The following is a 23,593-nucleotide window of genomic DNA, read 5'->3' on the forward strand; positions in this document are numbered from 1 at the left end:
ACACACAATAGAACACAATAAAGCAAAGGCTTAAGTGTTAAAATGAAATCTCACTTAACTAATTATTATATTTTACATAAAATATATATACTTTGCTCATTTATATTCCCTTGGTAAAAGCACCCCAGATTGAACTTAGGTACATTGATTCCTTTCACTACATTTGTTTTGATTATCGAGAGGTCTCTAGAACTTGACTGGAGTCCATCTGCGGCAAATTCAATCGACCGGACATGATTTAGAAAGGCACAGCACATGGCAGGAAAAAAACAAAACAAGCGATGAAGTTCAAGGAACTTGCCGTAGACCTACACGACCTAACTGTGACAGGACATAGATCTGTCATTTCTAAAGCTTTGAACGTTCCCAACTCACAACCGAGTCCATCATTGTGAAATGAATGAAGTTTGGAACAACCAGGACTCTTTTTAGAGTCGGCCGTCTGGTGAGCGAGTCTTCCAGCAGAGAGAACCTACTGGAAGGACAACCTTCACAGAAATACTTCAGTAATCAGACCTTTATGGCTAGACAGAAGCCACTCCTGAGTAAGAGGCATATGGCAGGTATTCGAAATGACACTCAGATAGGCTTGCTGCGATAGTCTGTGTTACACGGTGTTCGGCTACACACCTGTTACATCACTTGCCCATCGCAGCACCGTCCCTACTGTCATACTGCTTTTTTTTTTTTTTTTAATAGTAATAAAAATAATTTAGTTCAGTTAGAGAAGTCGCAGCACAGATCAGAAGTCGTCAGATTTCATTCGTCACGTGATGAGAGCGAGGCGAGCTGACTGACCAGAAGAGCGAGGCGGGATGCCCGACAACGCACCAGCAATTGGCGCCCCCAAGTTGCCGCTAATCGAAAGCGGAAGTGAAATGCGCACGGGGATTCATAAGCAATTTAAAAGCGGGGGGGGGGGGGGGGGGGGGGGAAGCGGCAATGACCCCCCCCACCCAACCAGGTGATACCAGTGTTATCACGCGTCGATTAACTGGTGGGAAAATTCCCCCACCATCACATATCTAGAGAAGAACATTCTCTGCGCTGAGGAGAACTCGAAGCACTACATTTGGCGAAAACTAGATACTGCTCATCCACTGGTAATATCTCTATGGTGAAGCGTGGTAGTGGCATCATCATGCTATGGGGTGCTTCTCAGTGGCAGGGATGAAGACACTGGTCACAACCGAGGTGAATGATTATTACAGCCAAATAAGGAGAGGGTCCTTGAAGAAAACCTGCACCAGACTGCACAAAACAGGGAGTTCATCTTTCAGCACGACGGTGACCCGAAGCATACAGCCAAGACGCCAGACAAGTCCGAATGTCTTTGAGTGGCCCGGCCAAAGCCCAAACTTCAACCCCATGGAACATCTGGGAGAAATGTGAAGTTTGTAGTTCACAGATGCTCTCCATTCAATCTGATTAAGCTTGAGAGGATCCGCCAGAAAGAATGGGAGAAACTGCTCAAATCAAGATGTGCAAACCTTGTACAGTCTTACCCGAGAATTGGGTAACTGCTGCAAAAGGTGCTTCACAGAGTACCGAATACTAATCGTAAAGGTTCGTTAAATATAACGAAGAGATTACAGGTTTTTCCATACAAGTAAAATTTTTTTTTTTTTTACATTGAATCTATTTTAAATTAAATCTATAATACAATAAGAAGTGCTCAAAAACCGAAGGCATCATAATACTTAACTAAGCCACTGGATCATACAGTTCTTGTGGTTAGTTAAAGTTGAATAAACTTACCTCAGTATAGAAAAGAAAGAAAAAAACCCTGATGAGCTATGATTTCAAGATAAACATCTGTCACAGGAGTAATAACCCACAGCGATGGTAAAATAAGATAAGGGCTTTTCTGGTAATCATAGCATCATTAAAAAAATGCTCGAATATGCAAATGAATACTCTGAATGATCATTAAATATTAGGTTGTATTTCTTTTCGGGCACTTGCAGTGACACGCTGCAACAAGCAGTCATTTGAACTCTTTATTGTCAGTTTGGGAAAGATTGAAGGACTGACTGTAGAAAAAGTAAAGTAGCGAGCTCTCCCGTTTAAGCACCTCCACAGTTATAGAAAGAGTTACCCAGCTTCAGCGTTCAGAGACAGGGATTTTAGGTGCAGGATTTATCTGGGAAAGACAAAAAATAGGGCTTTCTTCCTTCTTCTTTCTTTCTTTCCCACAATTCTGACAAAGTCAACAACACAACGACTAGACTTAACCAGTAAAGTAAAACCCTGAATTTGGTCAGTGCACATAAAGTTTGTATTTCATAATACAAGTTAGACAAAAGATAAAGCAAATCTACGAATGCAGTTCCATTTCATTAGACAGAAATCTCTTTAAATAGGGTGTGTGAAGCTTTCTAAGGCAACATTAAATTGATAAAAAAAAAAAAAGGGTCATCTAATAGGCTTGTGTAGTACAGGAATGAAACTATACAGCGTCTCGCTCTTTTTTTTTTTTCTTTTTTTTTTTTTTTTTTTGCTCATATACAATATACACAGACCTTATTTTTCAGGTTTGGCCAGAGCAGCCGATACACCCGTTTGTGTAACAAATATCCTACATTTTACGGTCTCTAAGATGCGCCCGCATGTATTCAGAGACACAATACAAACATACCTATGCACAAACACTTTCTCCTTAAAGCACTTTTGCGAATCTGCACGTTAAACATTGATATAGACCTGACTGGAATAAATTCCAAAGCTCTTGGGTATTTCTCAGACTGTATGTCAAAAGTAAGTCTTCCTAATGAAACTGTACTGTATTATATAATTGGATTTGGCTTGAGTCATCAAGTTCATCTCCCTCTAACGGTGTCTCGCGTTTGTAAAGATAAGTCCATATTTCTACAGACAAAAGGTGACCGTATTTATTTATTTATTTATTTTTTACCTAATTCCCCACATCTGAATATCAGATTCTATAAATCAACTCTAAAATTTCCAGAACATACCATCTAAATAATTGCATGACTAAGCTATTCTTCTGTCTTTTAAATACAGCTATCTTCTGTATAGGTTTCTGCAGTTTTCAAATCCACGGCCTCTTAACTGGCGCCCATCGACTGTTCTTCCACACTCGAGACGTGATTGTCCAGTCACAGCAAAATATATTCTTTCTAAACGGCTGTTAAAAATGTTATACGTGTTAAAGTAAGGAGGGTTAGAGCATTTCAAACTTTTCAAGGCTGGGGGGAAAAAAATAAAATAAAAATAAAATAAAATAAAACACCTTGGCTGGGGTATAGAGCAAGTCTAAGCATTTACATTTGTACAAATATATGTTTGAATATAAGCAAACATTTACGTGATAAAAGCTGACCATGAGCTGCTACACACCGGTCAAAAGGCTCAATAAAATAAAACACATAAAACTGCTCGGAAATGAATACTTTGGAGGAAAAACTGAGCTTCTCGGCTGGAGTACTTGTTGGTGCTGCAGCAATTCATGTCCGAGATACACACGACACGCACTTCATTTCCTGCTAGGAGAAGAACAAGCTGACCCAAACACTCAGGGATTCCCAAACTACACACCTATTGTCGCTTTCTGGATCCTTATGGCCAGCCCTCCTATGACGAATGAGATGAGTTGAAAATGAGACACGAGAGGAGTGAGCGCTCGTCTGGATCGACTACGCCACAGGGCCTGGACTAGAACACGCCGTGAGCGTGATGTGGACGAGGGGAGGGATTTTCCTCCGTGAACACCCTGACTCGATCCCTGCTCCTTCCCAGGGAAAGGGTTTGCTTTAAGAATGTTTGTTTGTTTTTTAAACCTTCGGCCGGCGTACGTTCACAAGTTCTTTGTGTTCAGATGCGTTTTGTAATGCTTCGTGAGGTGGTCGCTCCGCATGAATCGCTTCTGACACTTTGCGCATTCAAAGCGCTTGTCTCCTGTAATAAATAAATAAATAAATAAACAAACAAACAAACACACACACAGAGTAATATAATGGATTAAAGAGCCTCAGCAAAACTCTACAAGTCAAGTATGAACACCTACAAAGCTTTGTAGATAAGTTCTACAGTCATAATTACAGTTAAATACAATTGTGGGGACAACAACAACAACCCATAAAGAAAGCAAGAGACAAAGAAAATAAAATTCTATGTACCGTGATTCTCCTCAATGCATAAAACGCCAACTGAACAAATTCACCAGTATCAAATATGTCTCATACTTCATCACAGCACAAAGACTACTGTTAGATGCTCACTATACGCTCAATATATAAAGTGCAACTGTCAATCATTCTAGATTCACATGCTGATTGGCTTATCTGATATTATTACTCGGCTGATACGGAGTACGAAATGTGTAAAGGATGGCAAGTCTGAAATGCGGCCTCAGGGGTTCCTAACAACTCCATTTCGTTCATGTTTTCCACCAGGAATATTTCTTACTGCGACCCTTATAAGAGTTCACGCGACCTTGCGTGTTACAGATATATGTCGGTATAGATGAACAGACTATGGGCATAAATGATCAACAAGGTTTATATGTACAGCACAGCGCATTCTAAACGCGATCTATAATCAACGCCGAGTTCCCGCCCATGCGATTTTATCCTCCCACTGATGCGAGCTCGCGGACCGCGGACCTTAAATAAGGAGTACAAAACATAGCTTGTTAATATACACACGCTTAATTGGTTCAATTTGCTTGTTTGTGTAAACTACACTGAACATCGCCGCCCCAGACTTTGTATCTTGTCGTGTGGTTTTGCCAGCTTTTAAGAAGGTACAGCACACTGTCTGATAATGAAGTCCATGTTCCTCCGAGGTTTAAAAGTGACTGTCAATAATTCTAATGGCTCTACTGTTTATAAACTGTAATCGTACATTATTCAACTTTCTAACCGGCAATATTGAGCTTTCAGTTTAAGATGCACATGACCATTCGCATGGTCTTGCTGTGACAGGCCTGATTTTGTTCTCGGGTGGATGTAGCTACCCATAGTGAGCGAATATAGATGAAAACTTACGTAAATACAATTGATATAACCTGTAGAAATGGCTCGTGTAAGGAAGGTAGGACACACAGGCTGGTGATGAAGTGTTTACTATACAAAACCCTATAGACGTTTCATAGGAGAAATATTCATGATTCTAATAGGTTTGATTTTCTGAAGAACTATAATTGCAGTCCCACTTTGATATTTTTTATAAACTGTATTGTACCTGTATGTGTCCTGGCGTGTCTCTGGAGTTCGTCACTGCGTGTGAAGCTTTTCCCACAGAAGACCCAGCTGCACGTGAAAGGCCGCTCCCCCGTATGGAGCCGCACGTGCGCTCGCAGCAGGGACGTCTTCCGGAAGGTCTTCCCACAACCTACTATGTGGCAGATGTGCTTCCTCTTCCCAACCTCACCCGGCCTACAGAAGCCAAGACAAAGAGTTAAACGAGTGGCGATCAGTCTAGATACCAACAAACTAAAGCAGTGCCATGAACAGAGTCAGAGCTGCAAAGATATTTCTTACTATTCTGTCAAACAAACAGGATATTCTCTGAACAGTCCACTCAGACAGAATATTATAATACAAACATCCAGTTCAATTAAGATCTCCCCGTCTGACAACACCCAGAGGATGCTGCATTCCCCTTCCACCTCTAGCTCATCTAAAAGTAATGCTATGATCATCTTAACAAGGTTAAAAGCCTTCTGAGCTGCTCCTATTAATGTAATCAGGGTCTGCTTTGCCTTTTCTCTGCATCTTTGCAGTTGGGACAGGTACATGCCATGCGACGTTTCTTCTCTCCCGGTTGGCTCTGGAGCTCAAGCGTAAGCGTCTGCTCCACCTTCAGCGGCTGGTCCTGCGTCTGCATGCTGCCCAGCTGTAGCCCACCTCCCTGGACCGTCTGTACTGTCAGGTGCTGCTGTCCTGGGAGCCAAACAAATCAGGCAGATGTGGCGCTTGTATCAGAACGTATAATACAGATTACACTACAGGAACTTCTCGCGCTAGATAAATGCTGAAAAGCGTTTCTAGACTAGTAATTATACAACAAACGTTTGGAAAACTTCAACTGCACAGTACCGCCTTGCAATGGATTCGGGTAACGTCTTTATTTTAAAAGCTTCTGTTTACATTTTCTGGTCCAGAAAAACACAAATCTGATTTCACTTTAAAAAATTATTATTTTTTAATTATTTTTTTTTAGTGACAAACGTTTCCTTTAATTCCAAATGTAACAAACTTGATTTTAGGTTTTATTTCATGAATTCACCAAGCTAAGGCACAATGACATTTTGGTGGTGCAAAGATGTATACACATTCAACAAATCTAAAACACACCTGATGATTATAAACGTTAATCATAAACATTCATCTTTCCTACTATTAATCATCTGAATAAGAGGATAATAGGATAACGTGAAATTCGAATGATATGAGAATACATTGTTCGCAGAAAGCCTACTGTGACCATACATGGGTCAGTCGAACTCCTACTCACCCCCTGAATTGGTGATGGTGACGGGAACTCCTTGTACTTGAACGCCGTTGATATTAATGGTCTGCACGGCTTGAGCTGCTGAAGTGAGCTGTGCCGCGTTAAGTGTTATCAGACCACCACCAGCAGGGGCGATCTTGGCAAGGGTCCTCTCTTTCCGTGCCCCCTGCTGGGCTTTCTTACTCACCATCGCCGGCGTGATGGGAGTGGTGGTGGGCGTCGTTGGAGTGGTTACGATGGTCTCCTGCAGCTGTACTGCCTGCCATTCACCCGAAGCTGTTTTTATCAGTACCTGTAAAATAAAAATAACACCAGTGTTGACAATGTGAACACACCAAATGCTGATAACCATTTATACAACATATTACAATACAGCCAGATACAATTATCCATCAAGCGTACCAGCTGTTAGCCAGCTTGCTTTGTGATGCGAAAACGAACCCCTTTTTTTTTTTTACAGACATGTCACTGGCATCAACTAAACCCCAGCCGCCCACTATGACTAAACGTCTCTGCAGAAAACGAGACGCTGAGGTACCTGTGTGGGTTCTGAGGAAGCCACCTGCACACTGGGGGTGGCTGGCACTCGCTGGGGCACAGGGGGGAGTGTTGCGGATGCAGCTTGTACCACTTTTAGAGCCTGAGGCGGTATCTGCACCACCTGTTGATCTGATTTCTGCTGAACCAACTGCACCTGCTGTAGCACAGGCTGGCTCCCTCCTGGGCTCTGCACAATAAGGAGGTTGTTCCCTGCCTGACATGAGGAGGGGAAGAAAAAAAAAAATCAGTAACTACTAGCTTTCACAGCACACAACAAAACTGGGCTTACAAAAATGTTTGAATTACAACACATTTAAAATTGCAGCCTAGTGTTTAATCTTTATTCATGCCTACCAGTGTTCTTGCTGAACTCTGCTTTTACATCACCTGATCAGAGGTCTTGTGTAGTAAGAGAGTACACAAGTGCTTTTAGAATAGTTTTACAGCTTACACTTTTTTAAAAAAAAAAAACCTTTTCATGATGGAGTTCAAGTTAACGGGGCTAAAAATCATAAAGCCCCAGTTGTTCTAAAGGTCAAAACCAGAGAACGATGAACCTACTTGAATGATGTTATCAGCTGTTGTTTCTATCAGCACTGTTTCCACTTGTTCAGCAATAGGTGGAGGTGAGGCTGGTGGAGGAGCAGGAGCGGGAGCAACTACAGCAGCCAGTCTCTTCCGCCCCCTCTTTCCCTTTACTGGCCGAGGCGAGGCGGCTGCTGACTCGGTGACAATCTGAGTGGTGCCCACTTCACCCGTAGCAACATTGAGGGGCAGAGCAAGTCCACTAGGCAGATGCATTATGTTAGTGGTGGGTGTAAAGTTAGCGTTGTTCTGCCTCCGCTTTTGCGTTGATGGCTTGATGGGTACAGTCTTATGTGCAGGAGTGGGAGTAGCAGCCTGCACTGTAACAGGTGAGGTGATGATCGCCTGGTTGGTCCCAGGGATGATCTGGAACTGTCCACCCTGGGGTACCATCTGAATGGTCTGAGCTCCCTGGATTTGGGGCACCACCTGGTACTGAATGTTGGCAGTAGTTGTACCTGCTGGGCGAGACGGGGGCTGGATAGTTAGGAGGATGGGACTGGATCCTGAAGAGCCTACGCCTGCAGGGAGCTGAATGATATTTCCTTTGGCCGACAAAAAGCCCAGGTTTTTGGGTGGAGCTGGAGCGATGGGAGCAGGTTTGATGGGGTGAAGGCGGCGTGTGGTTGGCTGGGCTGGTGGAGCGCTGGCCGGAGCTTGGGCGGCAGGTGGGCCGATCTTACTGCAAGTGGCAGCCAGGAGCGCCAAAGGTGACGGCTGAGAATCCTACAAAACAGATGGCGACAAAGCAGACATTCAATCTGACCCGTGTCCACGGTTTTAACTTACACCTGTGCGGAGTTGTCAGAAAGACCAGCTGCAGACCACCCAGTGAGGTTTGAATAACAGAGGTCCTGCAGTCAAATTTACTAAGTAGTCAGAGCATTCAACAACCTAGTCACATTTGAGCCAGGATATAAAGAAAGGATGGACAAATCACTAGGACCTTTTCAAAAACGAGAACAAGCGGGTGCATGGCAACACTGACAAGCGTGAGCAAAATAAAGGGTAAATGGCGCACTTATATAGCGCTTTTATCCAAAGCGATTTACACTGTGTCTCATTCACCCATTCACACACACACACACTCACACAACAATGGTAGCAGAGCTGCCATGCAAGGTGCTAACTTGCCATCGGGAGCAACTTGGGGTTCGGTGTCTCGCCCAAGGACACTTCAGCATGTGGAGTCACGTGGGCCGGGAATCGGACCATCAACCCGATGATTAGAGGACAACCCGCTGTACCAACTGACCCACAGCCGCCCCTTAAACTGCACCCGACACGCAGTCACCTTGTTTGTGTCTGTATTCAGGCACTTAACTAGCCGTACTTTCTTACATTATGTTAGCTACCGTTTTTCCGACCAATGAGGAAACACAGTGTTGGTGCACAATTGTGAGTTCTTACTTGAGAGGTGGTGGTTGAGGGCTGAAGATATTCACTGGGACTGACAGCAACTGTGGTGGCCATACTGTCCTTTTGATCTTGGAGGGGAGAAAGAAAAAGAGAGACAGAACTTTTAGCAAATGGTCAAAATCGAAGTAAAAATATAGTAAAACGGCGATGCTGAATTAGAAATGCGGTCCAAAATTTGACCTGCACAACTTCTAATCGACTTTGATAGTACTGTCTGCACAGCCCCATATTCATGTCAAAGAAGTTCATGTAAAAGAAACATCAACTAGCTCAGGGGTCACCAGTTACAGTTCAGGGAGACTGGAGTCTGGATTAAACCCGGTCATTAACTGGTGAGGTGAATCGCGTGTACCAAGAACTGGAATTGCGGAACCCTGAAAATTCCCTTAAAAAGGTGCATTAAGTCAGATCAGCCTCTCTCTTGTTTTTTCATTTGTATTTTTAAGATCAAGTCTCTAAGGTCTACATTTGAATAATCCCCACTGATATTCACGAAGTACAGCCCCCAGGACCTGAAGACGCAAGATGCGAACTAAACGTGACGTGACAAAAGAACGACTCGGATCGAGAGGTGAGGTGAACTAACCGACTGCATCGCCCGAAGACCCAGCTAAACTATAAATGGATCATTTCTATTCCTAATAATTTGGCCTTGGCTGCATTAGCTTATAGTTTATTTTTTATTCCAAATGCGATCAATGTTTGCGTAAGTACTACATGTGTTGAGGAATTGAACAAGTAACCTTTTAATTATATTTTGCTGAAATGACCCGAAAAAAATTATTTGTTCATTTTGCTGAACGAGATTCAAAGATCCGAGTCAGTAAAATGATCCGAACTTCCCATCACTGACTACGTTTACATGGACAGCAGTAATCTAATTATTGACCTTATTCTGAATAAAACAGTATTCTGATTAAGGTGTTTACATGAGTCACTTTTAGAATATTCCTTTCATGTTCCTGTTTTGCATGTTATAGAACATAGATGGATTATCTGCATACGTCATCGCGCCACGCCGTCCCTCCGGAATTTCACGTATCGACATACAGTTGGTCTTCATTATGGGACCGTATACAGTTTTGGGTGTTTCATTTTTAATTTTACGAAAGCTTCAAGTGCGGTTAATTACTTGTCGCGCTGTACGTGCAAACAGACGACTGCTTGAAGCCGTGGGCTGCGTCCCAAACCGCATACTTACCTACTGTATAGTAGCTGAGATACATGTATTTAATACGTAAATACGCGGTTTCAGACGCAGCCGTGCTCTCGTTTGCCGTCAAACGGTCGAGCGCTGCCGCGTGTGATCGTGTCCTGTCGCACAATGCGGTGGAAACTCCCACACGACGTTAACAGTGTGATTAAGGTGTGTACATGTCTGTAACGCGACTAAAACAGGAAAACTCCACGCCTTAATTCAATTTGTGTTTACTTCGAGTATGACTTTAGTCGGATTAAGGCCATCGATAATCGCTGTTTACATGCTAGTCTCTTAATCAGAGTATCGTCTTAATATAGCAATACTGTTGTCCATGTACACGTACTGACTAAATTTCATGCACTTTCACAATCAAATGGACCTTACTAAAGAGGCGTTACATGTAAAATACATAAACATGCACAATCTCATTCATTCACATGGACTTTGCAGAGTTTTAGAAACAAGCACAAATCCTGAAAAATTAAAAAAATATATATAATTTTTTTTAAAAAGCATCACATCCCCCAGACCTCCAGCTCATAGGCAGATAAGAAGCTGTGTGAGAAGACTAACTAGTTAATACACATACTTAATTCATTCACAAGCTTCCTAAACAATGCTCGGTTTTATTCTCGACATAAACAACACGACTGGTATTAAAGACGCCATGTAAATCAACCTCTCTGCAATTCCTGGAGCTATAATAACTCGTACATTTCATAGAAACTAAATCCTGCAACAGCTCACATCCCAGTGAGGGGTGAAAGCGCCTCTTCGGAAAATAAACCAACCTTCGCTAACAGCTAAAAACAGACTGCAAGCTAACGACTACGCGTTAGCGCTAACAGAGCTAGCGCCGCTTGAGGGGCTCCAGCATCGGCTTATCTTCCTCACATACTTAATCGCTCCTAAGCGTATGTAACGCACAGCTAAGTTTAGAGCAAACAGACGCCGAAATAATATGCATAAAAAAACACAAAACTCAACTCTGAACAGCGTAACTGCAAACCCGAACTGCGATGTGCTGGCTAGCTAGCTAGCATGCTAACGAGCCCCGAACTAGCCAGATAAACTCTTGATACGGAAAAGCTCCCTGATTCCGGAAGTGTGCAGAATGTTGCAGTGTAATAGATCATTTTTGAAACACATTTCTTGCTAGCCTGGATAATGCAGCTCTGTGTTTAAAAAAAATAAGGGTACGGGGTGTTTTTTTTGTTGTTTGTTTGTTGTTGTTTTTTTAAAAAGTATATAGTAACATAAACGCCAACGTTATAATTCCTACCCACCGCTCATGACGACATTCGCTCTCCGTTAAACCTTCAAGAGTAAAGCTCAGGTCCAGATCCCGCCCCGCGCCCTTCGACCAATCCGCATGCGTGTGGAGGGATGATTGATCAGAGTGTCGTCCAATCAACGCGCGCTGTCTTCCTGATTGAATTTCAATCTGACCAATAGCGTGTCCAAACACTACAGCGGTTGTCGATGTGCCGAGTCGACCAATAACACGTCGCGGGTTAGTGTAAAAGAAGGCGGGCGCTGAGACAGGCTATAAACGGTGGCGCATTTCACTGACGTCCTGCTCGACCAGTTAGAACTGGCTGGAACATATCAATCAAAAGTAATTGACATCCATTTTGTAACTCGAGCTGCTTTAGAGATGCTATAAGTGATCTCAGGACCTTAGTAGATCACCACAGTTTTGTGTGTGAATACAGTTCAAATGATGCTTTTCTTTGGATGTCTCCTTCCCCATAAATCCCAGACATTTCTGCTGTACATTAATTTACTCACCTACTCAAAAGCTTTGTCACTGTACAGCTATCTCTTTGGTGTTTACTTTCTCAGTGGATTAAGGGTAATCATTGCATAACGGTTTGGTGTTTGTCTGTGGCCTTTTGACAAACAGCTATTTATTATAGTATTACAATCTCAGAGCCATTTAACGACCCAATGGCAGTCAATAGGGGTGTTCACACCCATGCGTATGGCGTTCGACGCATGGCGTCAAAGCGTCAAATTTATTTAATGTTAAGAAGCTGAAAAAGAAGATGCAAGCAAGTAGCTCGGTGAATGTTGAGCTGCTGGTGTCTTTGGTGTCTGAACGCAGAGAGCTTTATGATAAATGCCACAGCGACTACAAGAATAAAGAGAGAAAGAGGAGCGAAGAGAGCTAAAGAGAGAGCTAAAGAAAGATGACATTTACTTTTTTGATCATGGTTTGGTACCTACACTAAAGAGATTGTTCCCACCCTATCTGTCTTCTGTCAATCTCCAAATACAACTTGGTTGAGTTGGGTCAGTCCTCTTTTTCTCAGTTTCCTCGCCAACCTCCTGTGTCCTACCCTCCTCGCACACCTCTACTATATATATAGCAGAGGTGTGTGGGGTGACCTAATGGTAGGACACAGGCGATTGGTGAGGAAACTGAGAAAATATATCGGTATTTTTTAAAAATCTTTTTAATGTACATGCAAGAAATTCTTTGTTTACAAATCTATGTCGAAAGTGTCATTCTGTAATGTTTATTTGTACCACCTTTCACTTGCACTACTGACACTGAGACTTATTTGCACCACCATTTCTGACTACCATTTCCTGATGTCATGTTTATTATTATTGTTATTGTTGCAAAACATTGTTCATTTGTAAAAAAAAAAATAATAATAATAATAATAAACGTCCGACTTTTCATAAATTTTTCAGTTGTATTATTACAAAACAATGGCATTCAACATGCAAACCTCTTTGAAACCTCTTTACTAGCGTCCACCATTTCACTGAGAGAGTGCATAAGTGACATTCCTGAAATAAAATGCTCACTGCTAATAAATCCTTCTGCCTACACACATTAACAAGGTATATTTTGAAAGCACCAGATTCAAACATACCCACTAAATACTTTATATATATATATATATATATATATATATATATATATATATATATATATATATATATATATATAAAATGTCATGTACCTTTAACATAACTGATGAGAACCTCATGGCTCATTTATGATGTTGTGGATATTTTTCCTTTTGGACGAAAATGAAATGCAGGCGTATATTCTAAACGATCCATTTAATTCTTTCAAATATGCAAATGATAATCCGCTGATGGATAGTCTGCTGATTGTATTTATTTCGCACCTGGCACATATATGCATATAAGTATTCTTGACCTCTTAATCAAATAGCTAAGTGCCCCATTATTGCGTCGTTGTATTATCATACCGACCACAAAAAAAAGTCTATTCATGTTCAACACTTCATCAATTTGCAGGAACATGAACATTTTTGGGCACAACAATAGTTGCCTTATACCCCCTCACCCCCTCCCAAAAAAACATAGATTAAAAAAATACTAATAATCTGGATCTTCCGGTAAGTATGTGAATGCTATTTCTGTGACTTTGAATTACTTGTTTAAAAAGAGTATACTGTTTAAAATGAGAACCTTAAGGATTCAGCTTTAAAGAAGTATTTGTTGCATTGGCCAAATCACCAAAGACCTTACATTACCATACATAACATCTATTTTTAGTTAGCCAGTTCGTAAAAAGTGTGTGAACGCTCTCTTCTTTCTTCTCAGCGATGAGCGGGTGTCAGAAACGGAAAGTTCTAAAGCGCCGTACTGTGTCCCGGAGTATTTCTGCTTTTCAATAAGCGCCATCTACTGTCAGGGAGTGAATTAGCACTTTCGTTCAGCGCGTCCCCCGCGTTTAACGCCCGGGTGTGAACACACCAACAAAAAAAAACACGGCGAAAAACATCCCGGTGTGAACGGGCCCTTAAGACGTGAGTCACAACGCTAGTTCAATACAAAATTTGTATTTAACCACAGTAGTTTGTGCATTGCTTTATAGACACCGATTACACATACATCAAGAACGAGTGCTTGGATGTTTCCCAACGAGTCATATAAAATGGATTGATTCACTTGTGAGGCGGCATGGTGCCACAGCAGGTAGCACTTCCGCTTCACTGCTCCAGGGTCCCCAGTTTAATCCTGAGCTCGGGTTATTGTCTGTGTGGTGTTTTGTATGCTGTCCCCATCTTCTCATAGGTTTCCTCCAGGTTTCCTGCTACCTGCCAAATTGCGCAACGGGTCCCATTCAGGATATGTGCCAAGTGTTCCTGGGATAGGCACCGGATCCACCACAACCCTGACCAGGAAAGGGCAGTCGGTGAAGATGAATGAATAATTCATAGTTTTATAGTTCTTTCCTACAGTACGCCCAGTCCGTGCTGAGACAGTATAGCCCTGAAAGTTGGAGAAGAAGAATGCCAAAGCCTTTTTCAGTTTCACTTTCTTTTACTGAAAAGATGGCCTGCAGTCAGGCTGAGGAAGTTACAGTTGAGGTAACAGGCAAATAAAGGGGACCGCAAGAGAACAGAGAGAAAAAGAACAAAAACAAAGGAAAGCGATTCACAAATGTGTCCGGTTGAAAAAGTCCAACGTTTTCATGAACTACAGATGGAGGTTTATGTCATAACTCCAGATCACATATAACGTTCTATCCATTTCATTTCACAGTTCTGTGCCTGCCCAGTAGTCTAATGCCTGGCGGATCACCTCTGGCCAGTTTCATACGGGCAGTACTCCAGCGTTTCACTACCCCATCTTGAATTAATACAATGAGCAGCCATTCTGATGATGTCCATTGGCTTCTGCTGGAAGACTGATGGGGAATTTGGGGCAGAGCTGTGCAACAGGAGCATCTATGCACTCTCCCATCTGCTATCCATACAGAGAAAAAACCTGAAGGAAAACACACTCGATTAGCATTCTTGCTTCTTCATATTTGGTCAATGAACACCTATTAGTCATACTTACAGCAAATATGGCTCTCCCGCTACGTCTCAGACTCTGGCTCTTGCTCCACACTTGCCATCTGTCGCATGCCTTTGATTGACAGATACATCTCTTCCTCTGGGTCATAGTAGTAGAACTTTTTCAGATAGGAAATGAGGGGTCTGGAGCAGAAAGGAAGTAAGAGCATTTTCAGTACAGGGTAAGTAGCACTATTCAGACAGATCAGTGTGAAACTATGAGCGAATGAAACCGCGCAGTACTTTGGGAGAGGGAGCTCCTGAATGTGGTCTATGCGGACAAGCTGTCGGATACAGAAGCGGCAAAGGTGCTGCAGGGATTTGACGTTACAGAAGCGTGAGACTGGATAAAGCAGCTGCACTGGGGTTGGTGGGAGTCCTGTGAGGCAGAGACCAGACAACCTTTGTCACAACATCTCATCTGCACAGTGTACTCGGTTATGGGCGAGATTTTTCAAGCCCGTGTGAGACCTATTTAAAAACACGCTAGAGTAAAATTACCAGGTACACGTGACCGCAGGAAGTAAAGGAATTTCCCATTTTTAGAATGCATGATGGCACGCTCTATAAACTCCACCACAGAATGGCAGCGGTCCTCAAACTTGGGATGGCACCATAAGCTGAAGGTCCCTGAACAGAGAAACAAATATAGGTCATTCTGCATATGAGGGAATCTTTACATATTTTATGCATAGCACTTGCGTGTACTGGTTACCTCTGTAATGCTCCATGCGTGTGTGGTGTGTAACTCCTTGTGAGCGGAAACTGAGGCTGAGTATATATCGGGGGTCTGAACTGTCTCGCACCAGAAAAGAACCGTCCGGCTTCCCTTTCAGTTTCAACTCCGCGTCCTCCCAGTTCATCGGTCCCCAGTACCAGCCACACTTATGGAAAGACAGATCAGGCACCTACGTAAGTATCCATCACAAGCTGTTCCGCTTGATTTCACACGGCGCATTCAGCTGTCTCAGACTAACAGCACAGATATCATTGTATCATTTAACTTGCATGTATGATGAAGCCCATTAGGACACAAGAAGCAATCACCCTTCATCAGGCACTCCTTGCCAGAAGAATTTAAATACACATGAACCCGTTATTATTATTTATTCATGTATTTATTTTTACAGGTATACATCCTCACCCTCTCCAATTCTCTAAGGCTGGCTGTGAAGCTGCTGGAATCGACTCCTCTCAGAGGACACACATTGGAAGGTGGAGCTACTCTCATTGGAGGCGGAGTCTCGATTGGTGATGGTGCAGAATGAGGGAGCGCTCGGAAGAAAGCGTCTAGAACAGAAAGAAGAAGTTTACCAATATTCAAGATGTTTGGTTTCTGACATTCATTTATTGGCTAAATATGGGTGGAAACTACCAGGAACTGTTACTACACGCAATAGATAGAATACGCATGATGCATAATGCTTAGAGGACTGTAGTAAATGGGTCATTATCAGGTGTTAGTCATTAAACATGATGGATAACACTGTGTAGGTGTGGGCAAATCACAAGCCTGCAGATTATCCATTTGGACTCTCAGATTTTTTTATTTGACATTGCCCAGCAGACATGGGATTTGATAGGTTGAGCAAACCGAATCCTGCCCATTAGTGCACTAATGAGGACATCATCTGAGGACACTTTCTGACTATTTTTATTAGTAAGGTAAATTGTTTATTCGTGTAGCGCGTTTAACAACGGACGTTGTCTCAAAGCAGCTTTACAGAAACATATAAACACAGGATGGAGATTTTAAGTGTGTGAATTGATCCCTATTGAGCGAGCCGGTGGTGAGGAAAAACTCCTTAAGACGATATGAGGAAGAAACCTTGAGAGGAAGCAGACTCAGAAGGGAACCCGTCCTCATCTGGGTAACGACGGATAGTGTGAAAGTACAAAATGAATGAAGCTAGCTTGAAGCGTGAATGTTTTTAGCACAGATTGTTTTCCCTTCAGCTAGCTGTACGTTTCCGCATCTTTTTTTTTTTTTTTTTTTTTTTAAGCTAGCTGTCCGACATAACACTGCCAGTTTCATTTCTCAGTAGAGTTTCGGAGCAACCAAACCATTAACTGAACAAGCAGATTGGAGTTTGCTTACCTGGTGGGCTGAAGAGATTGATGATTTGCCCACTCTTGTCTTGTATGTTAGAATATATTCTATATAGTCAAATATAATATAATCTACTCTAAGGCTTTTCAACCGACAGACTGAAAAATGAACCAGTGCATGAACCCCTTCTCCATGTCGCTGCAGAACCTCTACCCATTTTTATACTTAAACGTCGAGGCCAGACCACAAAATGCGCTGTCTTTAAACCTCGCGTATGTATTTCCCCTAACTCTGTGGTTGCCGGTTACTTGGTGCATGTGGGCGGGCGTCTCTGTTTCTAAGGTAGACAGAGCACGCTTTGCAACTCTCTTGTAGTTCTGTGCGAGGAGGAGTGCGCTCTCTCTCCGTCTTTCATGCTGTATACTACACAGTTCCACCATCTGGCATAACTACGAGATGTTACACTCTGACTGTGGTGTTGCTCGGTTAAAGGCTTTCTCCTGACTTCAAGCAGACTGCTGTATCGCCACGGCACATCTCTATAAGTGGGTGCCAATGTAAATAGGTCAGCGAGCCGTTATCTGGGTTCTCATGTGGCCAATTTCGACTCACACAGTGCTAGTGAATAACGCTGAACTATTTCGCATGTTTCCACAACAGAACAACCAATAAAATCAGCTCTGTGGCAGCTGGTTTGGAACCAGTGACAGGTGGCCATCAAGAGCTTGAGGATGGTGTCATACTGTTGTCATGACAATTTAACATAACCACCATTAAAATATGATGAGAACAACACTTATATATATATATATATATACACACACACATACATACATACATACATATATATATATATATATATATATACATACATACACACACACACACACACATATACATATATATATATATACACACACACATACATACATACATATATATATATATATATATATATATACATACATACACACACACACACACACATATACATATATATATATATATACATACATATATATATATATATATATATATATACACACACATATTTTTTTTAAATAAATCATTGTCTCAAGAGTACCATCCATCTATTTTCCATACCGCTTATCCTACACGGAGTCGCGGGGGAGCCTATCCCAGGGTACTCGGGGGCAGAAAGCGGGGGACACCCTGGACGAGGTGGTAACCCATTGCAGAGCACAATTGCACGAGCACACACTCGTGCACTATGGACAAATTGGAAATGCCAATCAGCCTACAACGCATGTCTTTGGACTGTGAGGGAGAACGGAGTACCCAGATGAAACCCTTGATGCGTGTGGAGAACATGCAAACTCCACACACACAGGGCGGAGGTAGGATTCTAACCCCCAATCATGGAGGTGCAGGGCAAACATGCGAAACACTAAGCCACCGTTCCCCCTGAACGGTGGCTTAGAACCATTTACTGGCAACTGCAAGAAAGTGAACGGAAACATGTCTCATGTCTCTGATCTTACGTGTCATTGTTGTGAGTGAGGAAGTATCATTTGAACCTTATTGAATAGCAAACCTGCACAGTATGTACTGGATTGGCTCATAAACCAGCGACAACATGGGGTAGTTCTTAAAAAGGTGGGGTTTGTTTTTTTTTAAACAAGTATCCAGCTCCAGTCCTGGCACTATATCCATGGAAAAGAGGGAATAGAGCCCACATTTCACAGAAAAGCTGATGCAATTCTCATAACAAACCCATCTAACAATCACCAAACCTGGGTTATGCAACCTGGCATTTCTAATGATTAACCATGTCAAGGCTGCAATTCACATCATTTCTTTTTCTTTTGGTCCTCCTTTATTAAAACTTTGGCTTGAAAAAAAACGAAAACAGAGCTACGTCACACTAAGCTACGTGTACGCTTCATCGATAACTTGCTCGTTAGCATGTTTTTCCTACACTTTGAAGGACAAAAAATAAACCATAGTCAAGCAGTTTTATAAATTCAGGCAACACATGCAATAGGAGGCCTGTGGAGCATTTGGCTACTCAATATTCTGTAATCATCTTTGCACAACAAGAGACATAGATGGGACATAAGGTTAGACAGTAGGGGAGGAAGAGTGAAAGGGAGGGTCGGAGTCTGCTCTTAGGACCAAAAAATCTCCTTGAAGCCCCAGCATACACACAGACACACACACACACACACACTTTGCCACCATCACACCCTTACCATTGAGGCTGAGGCTATGCTGGATGGTGGCATGGAGGGGGGGAGGAGGAGGAAGAGGCAGGGGTAGAGACTGCAAGGACGCCCCCATGACATTCACTAGGAAAGGCCCCGGTTGTGGCCCACCTATATCGTCTGGAACAGAGTAGCAAGTATTCAGAAACCAGAAGGAGGCATTTGAAACACAGGTGTCGATCTCAAGACCCGTAAGTCAGACACAGTAGTACACTACTACTCAACGTTCTCACCCGGTCTACAGTTCACACCAGACCCATACACAACCCATGTTCTGGGCTCGCATCTCACAGGGCTGAATCGCTCGTTAAAACCAATGCCTGCATTGGCTGCAAGTCAGACCTGTGTCTAAAATGTTTCAGAAAACACATCGGATGAGGGACTTTAGTGCGATTCAGTAACTGACGCCAAACGGATCACCAGAGAGAAAATATGTCGGAAAACAAGGTGGTGGAGCGCAAAGACAAGGACATGTATGTCATAAAGCATGAAGTCCACGTGAGTTCTTAATCTCTTTCGTAACATTATGATGTTGTTTTTTTTATATTTATTTGGAAAACATTTCCCTAAACCTCATGCCTCTCTTCGATTGAGGAGAATTTGTTCAGATGACACGCCAATGGATTTGATCAAAAATTGATTATACGGATTTGCCCGAACTTGTGGAGTCGGTGCCAGCTCGAGTGCACGCTCATTAAGGCAAAAAGGGGACAAGCGGGATTTGAACGCAAAAAAAACGATCACGGAAATGAACGCAAAATCGAGCAAGCCATGCGATATTCGCGGAAGCTTAACAGTGTTCCGAAATTACAGCAGGTTTTCCACAGGTTCGGGCCGAGACGCGTCACGTGACGTCGTCACGACGGGCGTTCAGCCAAAGCCCTCTTCGATTCACGTGCGGCGAGCACGCGTACAGCTGAAAGGTCTCATTTACTAACAAACATCACTGCGAAAGACCGCGCAGGACGATTTCGTACGATTGCGATTTTGCCAGTTCGAGTAGTTTTCTTCAACGACAACCAAAAAAAATAAATAAATCAAATTTTGAACAAAGCCGCAACAAAATCAAGCGTTTTTGGTCGCAATCATCACGTGTGCAGCAAAATCAAGAATTTTTGGTCGCATTTCAGTAGTGGATTCTTGAACCCCAATATAATATAATATAATATAATATAATATAATATATATATATATATATATATATATATATATACACAGTTAACCATCTTGGCCTAATAGTTCATCCAGGTGAATAACTTCCATCAAACCTTGTTCTTTTTTTTTGTTGATGTACTAATCCACTTTCAGAGTCTAGGTTAATTGCGTTAATCAATAAATGATACGTTAATTCTTTAATAGCCTTAGATTAGATAGGCAGAATTGGAGTTTGACACGTGTGCTTTAAGATGAAGATAGTGATGTGATGCAGCGACCAAAGGAACTTCTCCAATCATCCTCGCTGGTGACGAGTTCGGATGGCCGTGATAGATCAGAGGTTAAGGCTCTGGACTAGTGATGATAGGTTGCCAGTTTCAATTCCTACACGGCTGTGCTGCCACTCCTGAGCACTTAAACGAGAGCCACGACCTGAATGTGCTCAGCTTAATTATCCGTCGCACTGAATCATGAGTAAATATAAATGTAGAAGTACTTCTGATTAAGTACAGGGTTTAAATTGTGGGGTTTGGGTCTTTGGTTGCTGAAAATAACATCAAATGTGCACATTATCCATTGGTAGACTTCCTTTACTTATATTCTTACTGTTGTTAATAAGCATTAACAGCTATTGTTGGGGAATAACACGAGAATTATAGTCAGAGTTTTTACTCCTATTTTTAACCGTGCAAGTTATTTATTTTTTTAATCGTTGCTGAAGTTCAGGCGAATAATAAATGCTGAACTCGATCTAAATCTGCCTCAATCTATAATGCCTCGTGATGCCGATCTAACCTCACTCAATTATGTGAAACAGATTCAGATCTGTAACTTCCAGTTAATGAATTATTAAACGGACATTAACCCATCTTGTTCAATCGGACAGCAATTTCATTCCGATCCACCTCAATCTGTCTACTCTTTTCCGATCGAGGTGCAATAATAATAATAATAATAATAATAATAATAATAATAATAATAATAATAATACGTTGCTGTTTTTAAATCGGATTGTGCCAGATTAGTCAATGAATTATTAGGCTGCATGTAAAGGTACACACTGTTTCTCAAGTCCTGGTCCTGGAGCACAACTGCCCTGTACTTCACATTTTAATTTAGTGCATTAAAGAGAGAGAGAGAGAGAAAAAAAAAAAAAAAAAAAAAAACTCTAAAATGTAAAATGTACACGGCAGTGCATTCCAAGCCCAGGATTGGTTGTGGGGCGGGAATCACTGTCTTCAAGTGTACTGTATTCAGAAGAGAATATTTGTGAAATAGAGATATAACTCCAGTGCGTGAAAGTACTAAAGTTATAAGTTTAATGAAGAAAAACATTTTTTCCAATCTACGATGTTTAGAAAACGATCCGCTCGCGCAAAGGCAATTACGTCGTTGTGACATGTTTTGTTCACAGCATGTAAACCACAGAATCCTTCAATTAGATGACACGAGAAGTCATCCACAGTCTGTCATGCCCTCACGGCATGCACGATAGGACTGACAGACCACAGATTACAGACGTCTGCAGCGCGATGCGATTCGGAACGGAAAACGCGTATACGGCTGCAGACGTGAGAAAACATATGCGGATGTGTGCATTCAGACACACGAACGGAAGCGCTGATGAGACGGCCGGCGCAGAGCGTGTCTTCCGAACTACGGAGACAGGAAAGACCACGTGAGTGTGAAGTGGAATCAACTAAACGATGACGTCAGTAAGAACACGCTGCCCTTTCGATCACGATGACAACGTTATCGACATAATCGCGATATTGTCGACCTGCGAAAAACGGGTTTGAAACATGTTACGTTATTTATCCGTCGTCTACACCCCTAGCGTTGATACGATAGGACATCAGACAGACATAACAGTTAGGAATCTGAGATAACATGAGGCAGAGGAAAACAGGACAGAAGAAAACGAATATTCGAAGAGATTCCTGGAGAGATGGAGGTGAGACAAACATGCTGAGAATGTCGACCAAAATGTCAGACAGTATCAAAGATATAAAATAAGCTCAGAGAGAGAGAGAGAGAGAGAGAGAGAGAGAGAGAGAGAGAGAGAGAGAGAAACACATGGAGGCCAGAATAGGAATGAGATGATGAGATTTGTTGTGTGAGTGTGTATGTGTGTGTGTGTGTGTGTGTGTGTGTGTGTGTGTGTGTGTGTGTGTGTACCTAGCAGGCTGAGACTTCTGCGTGGAGGTGGAGGAGGGGTTGGGGGATGAGGAGAGTTTCTCCCTCTCCGTGAGATGTCCACATCCACCAGCGACACTGTCTCTCCTGCAACCAGGACACAATAGAGGCTAAAGACCGGATGCATTACCGTTATTACTCGGACTCATTAACGCACAAGCTTGTTCATTCATATTCAGTAACTACTTTATCCTGGTCAGGGTGTTGATGGTAGAAAACAATCAGTGCGTTTACACGGACAACGATAATCCGATATGAACCCGATTAAGACGATACTCTGATTAAGAAACTAGCACGTAAACAGAGATTATCGATGACCTTAATCCGATTAAAGTCATACTCGAAGTAAACACAGATCGTATTAAGACGTGTGGAGTTTTCCTGTTTTAGTCGCGTTACAGACACGTACACACCTTAATCACACTGTTAACGTCGTGTGGGAGTTTTCACCGCATTGTGCGACAGGACACGATCACACACGGCAGCGCTCAAAACAAGAGAGAACGGCTGCGTCCGAAACCATGTATTTTACTTACTAAATACATGCATGCCGGCTACTATACAGTAGGCAAGTACGCGGTTTGGGACGCAGCCCACGGCTTCAAGCAGTCGTCTGTTTGCACGTACAGCACGACAAATAATTAAAAACACCCAAAACTGTATACGGTGCCATAACGAAGACCAACTGTATGTCGATACGTGAAATTTTGAAGGGAACGTCGGACGGCGTGGCGCGGGGACGTGATGACGTGTGACGGTAATCCGTCTATGTTCTATAACACGTAAAACAGGAACATGAGAGGAATATTCTAAAAGCGACTCATGTAAACACTTTAATCAGAATATTGTCTTATTCAGAATAAGGTCAATAATTAGATTACCGCTGTCCGTGTAAACGTAGTCAGAGTTTACG

At 42.4% G+C, this 23,593-nt stretch overlaps 2 protein-coding genes across 5 annotated transcripts in view; both read right to left on the reverse strand.

Annotated features, from left to right (window-relative positions):
* socs7 (suppressor of cytokine signaling 7) overlaps positions 1–23,593 on the reverse strand; it is an 85,323-nt gene that overhangs the window by 58,506 nt on the left and 3,224 nt on the right. Inside the window, exons 3-10 of one of the 3 annotated variants that reach the window (XR_008397094.1) lie at positions 22,663–22,767; positions 19,318–19,449; positions 16,199–16,344; positions 15,770–15,938; positions 15,556–15,684; positions 15,298–15,433; positions 15,059–15,198; positions 13,372–14,983 (exon numbers count right to left, since the gene is read on the reverse strand). Coding sequence is in view for 2 of the 3 variants with exons in the window: in XM_017477649.3 (XP_017333138.1) it covers positions 15,078–15,198; positions 15,298–15,433; positions 15,556–15,684; positions 15,770–15,938; positions 16,199–16,344; positions 19,318–19,449; positions 22,663–22,767 (938 nt within the window). In the remaining variant the exon portion in view is untranslated. Of the gene's footprint in view, positions 1–13,202; positions 14,984–15,058; positions 15,199–15,297; positions 15,434–15,555; positions 15,685–15,769; positions 15,939–16,198; positions 16,345–19,317; positions 19,450–22,662; positions 22,768–23,593 lie in introns of those variants that run through there. The other 2 variants (XM_017477649.3, XM_017477650.3) reach the window with 2 other exon arrangements.
* Positions 1,987–11,572, reverse strand: sp2 (sp2 transcription factor). Of its 2 annotated transcripts, none has more exons than XM_053683242.1 (8): positions 11,509–11,572; positions 9,013–9,089; positions 7,579–8,328; positions 7,012–7,231; positions 6,481–6,765; positions 5,726–5,906; positions 5,206–5,399; positions 1,987–3,918 (listed from the first exon to the last, which is right to left on the reverse strand). In XM_053683242.1, the coding sequence occupies exons 1-8, from the start codon at positions 11,513–11,515 to the stop codon at positions 3,818–3,820; spliced, it is 1,815 nt and encodes a 604-aa protein (XP_053539217.1). In that variant the 5' UTR covers positions 11,516–11,572; the 3' UTR covers positions 1,987–3,817. The 2 variants fall into 2 exon arrangements, with proteins under 2 accessions (XP_053539217.1, XP_053539218.1); XM_053683243.1 differs by lacking the exon at positions 11,509–11,572 and adding an exon at positions 11,210–11,502.

This window comes from Ictalurus punctatus, chromosome 10 (assembly GCF_001660625.3).
Source record: "Ictalurus punctatus breed USDA103 chromosome 10, Coco_2.0, whole genome shotgun sequence".
Taxonomy (NCBI): Eukaryota; Metazoa; Chordata; class Actinopteri; order Siluriformes; family Ictaluridae; genus Ictalurus; species Ictalurus punctatus.

Coding starts and splice junctions, on each gene's coding strand:
- sp2 (XM_053683242.1), bottom strand. Junction 6,766..7,011: donor CTCAGAACCCACACAGGTAC/CTCAGCGTCTCG, acceptor TTTTACAGGTAC/TGATAAAAACAGCTTCGGGT. Junction 5,907..6,480: donor CACCATCACCAATTCAGGGG/GTGAGTAGGAGT, acceptor TTTGGCTCCCAG/GACAGCAGCACCTGACAGTA.